The sequence below is a fragment of the Solanum verrucosum genome, unplaced genomic scaffold (assembly GCF_900185275.1).
Source record: "Solanum verrucosum unplaced genomic scaffold, falcon-dt-bn FXZP01001237.1, whole genome shotgun sequence".
NCBI lineage: Eukaryota > Viridiplantae > Streptophyta > Magnoliopsida > Solanales > Solanaceae > Solanum > Solanum verrucosum.
Genome location: NW_026019558.1, coordinates 560,628 through 567,073, shown reverse-complemented (window position 1 = coordinate 567,073; position 6,446 = coordinate 560,628). Strand labels below are relative to the sequence as shown.

The following is a 6,446-nucleotide window of genomic DNA, read 5'->3' as shown; positions in this document are numbered from 1 at the left end:
AGGAATATATTTGCTCCTTTTTTCATCGGTGCCCACAAGTTCCTTGACCTCAGGCACTATTTCTTCATAAGGAGAACCCCAAATTGGTAAACCTCTAAGAATATGTCAATCCCATAAAGAAATAGATAATTCTTTGACAAATGTAAGAAGTGTATTGGTTTTTGGACACCAAGCTTCACAGAACACTTGAAAAATGTTTGAGTTATGGTCATAAGTGAATAAAGATGCATAAATGGCATCATAAATTTGAGTCGTATTCAATACCTCTTGGCTTCTACCAAGTATATCCTCAGTCCACTTCCAATACCCTGGAATGTGATGATACTCTCCCTCAACTTCCATTGTGCTCCCCTATCGTATATCGCCTTGAATTATGCGATGACCTAAACTTGGAAGATGAGTTGCAATATTAGCATGATGATGATCTGGCGCTTGAAGAGACCACAACCTAAGTAGATTATTGGAAGTATGAGTGTGCACCGAAGTCCAATTCGCCATATGAAATGGATTTTTCAAAGAAGGCCATTGATTTGCATATCGACCGACTAGTGGATCATGAGTCAAAAATCGTATTTGTTCTCCCCCTTCTTCAGTCTCAACTATAAGATGCCTAAGTCTGGTGGAGGGAGAGATGTATTGACTGAAAATCATCATTTCTTCAAACTACAAGGCATAAAAGGAGGTCATTAGTAATAAACTTGGGCATACAATAGCAAAAAGAAAAAGGGTCGCTGTCAAGAAAGCTCTTTGTTACTCTTAAAGCGGGGATGTGTATCTATCCGCTTTCGCCTTAAGGATACCATAAATTACCTTTCTTAGGGCGGGGATTTATATCTATCCGCTTTCGCCTTAAGAATACCATATATTACCTTTCTTAGGGTGGGGATTTATATCTATCTGCTTTCGCCTTAAGAATACCATAAATTACCTTTCTTAGGGCGGGGATTTGTATCTATCCGCTTTCGCCTTAAGAATATCATAAATTACCTCTCTTAGGGAGGGGATTTATATCTATCCGCTTTCACCTTAAGAATACCATAAATTACCTTTCTTAGGGTGGGGATTTATATCTATCCGCTTTCGCCTTAAGAATACCGTAAATTTACCTTTTTTAGGTAGAGATTTTTATCTATCCGCTTTCGCCTTAAGAATACCATAAATTACCTTTCTTAGGGCGGAGATTTATATCTATCCACTTTCGCCTTAAGAATACCATAAATTACCTTTCTTAGGGAGGGGATTTTTATCTATCCGCTTTCGCCTTAAGAATACCATAAAGTTACCTTTCTTAGGGAGGGGATTTTTATCTATCCGCTTTCGCCTTAAGAATACCATAAATTACCTTTCTTAGGGCGGGGATTTATATCTATCCTCTTTTGCCATAAGAATACCATAAATTACCTTTCTTAGGGCGGGGATGTTTATCTATCCGCTTTCGCCTTAAGAATATCATAAAGCTACCTTTCTTAGGGCGGGGATGTGTATCTATCCGCTTTGCCTTAAGAATACCATAAATTACCTTTCTTAGGGCGGGGATGTGTATCTATCCTCTTTCGCCTAAGAATACCATAAATTACCTTTCTTGGGGCGAGAATGTGTATCTATCCTCTTTCGCCTTAAGAATATCAGTTGTATGACAAAATTTAAATTTAACTTCGAAAAATCACCTAGAAAGATTCTGAAGGTATTAAATCTTGAATTTAGGATATATTGTATACCTTTGTGTCTAGATTCTAAATAATCAAGCGGCTTGTGATTTCGTCATTCCTACATCAAGATACAAGAGTTCTAGTAAAGCCACACAAATCTGAAATTTTCAGCATGACAGAATTTAAAGTTAACTTAAAAAAAAATCATCTAGAAAGATTCTAAACGTATTAAACTTTGAATTTCGGGTATGTTGAAGACCTTTGTGTCTAGATTCGAAATAATCAAGCGTCTTGTAATTTCGTCGTTCCTACATCAAGACACGAGAGTTTTAGTAAAGCCGCACAACTCTGAAATTTTCAGCATGGCAGAATCTAGAGCAAACTTCAAAAAATCATTTTAAATAGATTCAAAATGTATTAAATTCTGAATTTTGGATATGTTAGAGATCGAGAAGTCTAGTTTTCGGAAAATCAAACGTTTCATGATTTTGATATTTCTACAATGAAATATGAATTTTCTACGACAGACATGTCAAGCTGTAAAAAAGGTGACGAAAATCAGAAAAAGGGAGGAAAATTACCTTGAATTATGCTCCTTTCGTCATAGGCTTGTAGCTCACAATCCGTAATCGAAGAAAAATTGTTGATACAATGTGTCTATTTATAGATATCATGTGATGGGAATAAAATTCTTCTCCTAGTCCAATTACAAATCCTTTTTGGCTAGGACAATAGAAAAGGACATAAATTTTAAATTAAATGGGACTACAATTCCTATTTCAACTACAATTTGAACTTCAATGTCATCATAAAATAAGATTTTGAGGCGGTGGTTCTATCCTACTACAAATAGTGCTTGCATTGACCTAAGAACCGTTCCTGATATCAATTGGATTTCAACATAAATTATACAAAGCATTCAAGTTCTAATTGGAGTCAAATTAGAAGCCGTGTAACTAAGGGACTCCTAATAGGATTCGACGTGTATGACTACTGGAAATTGTTTGTGACTAAAATAAAATAAAATAGTGAGCCATTTGATTCCTAGTTGACTTTGTTCATTAAGACTAAAGGATAAACTCCAACTTTTACGGAAATTAAAGCCCACTCTTAACATGTCTCATGTGACAGTTAATGATGGTTCTGTCTACACGTAGAGATTATTATGATATTATAATAATAATATTATGTTATTGAGTCAATACTTCCTCATAATATTATGATAATTGTTATAATATTAAGTCAATACTTCAAGCCTAGTTTTCAAAACATAAATCATTTTGATAAGACTTGAAGCATAGGGCATTTGTAAGCATTTAAAATTTATTTAATTATAAATTTATTAAATGATTCGAATTATATTAAATTCATGAATATGTTGGTCCAAATAAATATTATAGATTAATATAATTGATTTAATTAAAGCCTGCTCTATAAAGCCCATATGCCATGTCACTTAAATTTGATTGACTGAAGGGAATCCTATTCCTATCACAACTCCTCTATTTGAGAAGGCTCGTGGATCAAAAGCCACAAATTTCTCTACAAGCTACAAGTTTAAGAATTCAAGCGTTCAAGATCAAGAACGATCAAGAACAAGACCGCTGGATTCAAGATCAAGCTCGGAGCCCTTGGATTCAACTAGAAGTCAAGATCAAGATAAAGTTCAAGAACGATCAAGATCAAGACCACATGATTCAAGATCAAGCTCGAAGCCCTTGAATTCAACTAGAAAGTCAAGATCAAGATAAAGTTCAAGATCAGGATCAAGATAAAGATAAAGATCAAGATCAAGTTCAAGATCAAGATAAGTTAAAGTTCAAGTTCATCAAAGATTCAAGAACAAGCACAAGAGCCCTTGAATTTATATTTGAAAAGGTGAATTCAGAGGAATCATAGAGATTGTAACACTCACACTTTGAAATTAATAAAATGATTGTTGCATAATTTTTCTGTTCTTGATTATTGTTTTCTCGACGCGAAATTTTATTGTCTACAACATGAAAAGCTGAAATTAAAGTGTTAAAAAAGGGAAAATGGTTATCTTTTAAACAGACTATAAAAGAAGTTGATCAATCTTTTTTTAAATGAAAGGAGTACCATATATGAAGTGGTAAGTACTCCTTCATCCTTAACCAGAGGTCTCATGTTTGAATCCCCCGAGTGCAAAGTTGCCTTTTTTAGGGAGTGCTTTACTTCCCAATGTGGAATTTTTCGACACAAATTCTGATTTAGACAAACTCCAATATAGATACCGAACACCGAACAAGTAGAAAACCAAAAAATATATTGATACCCACTTATGAAAGGTTACTTCATTAGTCCAACACGTGTGCTCATATAGTTATGACTATGAAACTCTAGTGGCTCCTTGGCTCTATACTTTGATCCTTGATAGGGAAGTTGGTGTGCTCATATAGTTAAGACTATAAAAAGACTATATAACCTTTACAAAAGAAATAGAGCAATTTCTTCCTTATAGCGTGCGTGCCATTAGTTACATTTTCTTAATATTCATAGGTTAGATTTATTCCACTTGATAGAGAAGTTGACTTTCATAAACAAGTACAACTAGCCACATCCATTTGTATTTTTCATTTCTCACTCCTTGTAATTTAAGTTGTTGTACTACATGTAGATTGTAAGTACGGCAACCTATGTATAAGCAGATAAGATTTTGATTATTTCCAACTTGACATATATAAATTAAATTTATAGATCATATTATATAATAAGTTCATGCAAGCCGACAAACTATCTACATTTGAAAAACAAAAATCATATTGGTAGATCACGATTCTTGTTAACTACTTCAATGTTATATATCTCAATGTCAACACCAAATAAAAAGTCATGACAAATTTAAAATAAAAAGAAATTGGAAAATGAGCACAATACTAAAACATTTACTCTCTCCGTTTCGATTTGTTTGTTTCACTTTTCTTTTTAGTCTATTTTTAAAAAGAAAATGATAGTCTTTTAATGTCAACTTTTAACCAGATATGTTTAAAATCCCAAGATTAATTGATATTTGGCTATGTTCTACATATTCGTAGTTGAAGATCATAAGATTCAAAAGAAAAATTTATACTTTTTAAATTTCGTATCAACTCTAAATCAGACAAACCATTTGCAATTGAAGGAATATAAAGTTAGATAAACATTCATAGACTATTGAGCTGCAACTAGTAGTTGTGTATAAAAAAAAATGTCAACTATTCCTTGAGAACAACTAGTAGTCATGTTAAAACCTTATAATATAAATCTCAAATTTGTATTTAAAAGGAGCAATACATTATTTGTCAAAACCATCTTTTCTTTTTCATATTTTGAAAAACACAAACAAAGGTATTAGAAGAAAAAGATGAAGCTAGTTTGGTCTCCTGAAACAGCTTCAAAAGCCTATCTTGACACCATACAAACAGTACGTAACAAAATATTTGTCTTTTTTTTTTTTCATTCATGAAGAACGTTACCGCCCCAAATCTCATTGATTAGGTCTTTAGGATCACCTGATAGTGAATTACTTTTTATTTATTGATATTTTGAATTTTATTTATATATACAGTGTGGAATTTCAACGAAATCCAGTGTAGCGGAATTTTTATCAGCTATGGCTGCAGGATACAACGCGAAATTAACAGTTGAAGCATGGAAACGTGATAGTAAGATAAATGGTGGGTCGATTGCCACGAGCATCGGCCTAGCCATCGCGATAAAACACAATCGTGGAAGGTATGTAGATTTAGGTGTTTCTATCTGTTTCAATTCATGTGAGTTCATTTGATCGAACATTAAATAAATTTTTTCAATATAGACAAAAAATTTGTTGTCTAAGTCAATTCTTAGACATTTACGTGGTTATGGATCATCTCTCTGAGGGTAATAAAATCGAATTTCAAAGTTAGTTTTTTTTTTTCTTTTTTCTTGTATAAGCAAATCCACCCGACAAGGTGTCTACGGCTAGTTTTTTTTCTTCTTTTTTTTTATATAATAAAAACGAACTTAATGAAAAAAGTACAAGTAAGGGAGTTATCCCTCTCTTACTAATCCTATGGAAGCGTGAATAATATCTACCAGTCAGGTTATTTTTAAATATATAAATATGCTATTCTTTTTATAAATTTGAAGGTTGACTCAAGGGTGGAGCTAGGTAGTCTCGCGGGGGTCATCTGAACCTCTTTGGGCAAAAACATTACATTGTTTATACATGATTAAAAATTATATTTGTTTATATATGTACAATAACTGTTGAATCCCTTTGACTTCTTTGTGTGTATTAACTATTGAAAATTCTGACTCCGTCACTGGATTGATTGATGTAACAAAATCCTGAATTTTAAGTGTAGGTACGTATGTGTGGTGCCAGACGAAAAGTCAAGACTGGAATATGTAGGCGCCATGCAAAATTCAGGTGTGGCGTTACCAGAAGTGATGGTGGGAGAGGCAAAAGAGGTGATGGAAAGGCTAAATGGAGTTGAATTTTTGGTTGTGGATGAGAGGAGAAGTGACTTTATTTCAATCTTTAACAGTGCTAAATTGAGTCATCATGGTGCTATTTTAGTGTGCAAAGATGGAAGCAAAATAAGAAATATAGATAGTAACAAGTTTAGTTGGGATACTGTTCTTAATGGAAAAGTTTGTGTTGTGAGATCAGTGACACTTCCATTTGGGAATGGATTGGAGATTGCTTATATAGCAAGTAAAGATGGAAATCAGAAGGTTCGAAAATACGCAAAACGATGGATTAGACATATCGATCGAAATTCAGGTGAAGAGCATGTTATTCGACGATGA

At 33.3% G+C, this 6,446-nt stretch overlaps 1 protein-coding gene across 1 annotated transcript; it reads left to right on the top strand.

The window, feature by feature from the left end:
• The first annotated feature begins 4,987 nt into the window (after positions 1-4,987).
• On the top strand, positions 4,988-6,446 carry LOC125817367 (uncharacterized). The gene is made up of 3 exons (XM_049496932.1): positions 4,988-5,073; positions 5,218-5,384; positions 5,999-6,446. Exons 1-3 carry the CDS (start codon positions 5,014-5,016, stop codon positions 6,444-6,446), a joined length of 675 nt encoding a protein of 224 aa, XP_049352889.1. The 5' UTR covers positions 4,988-5,013.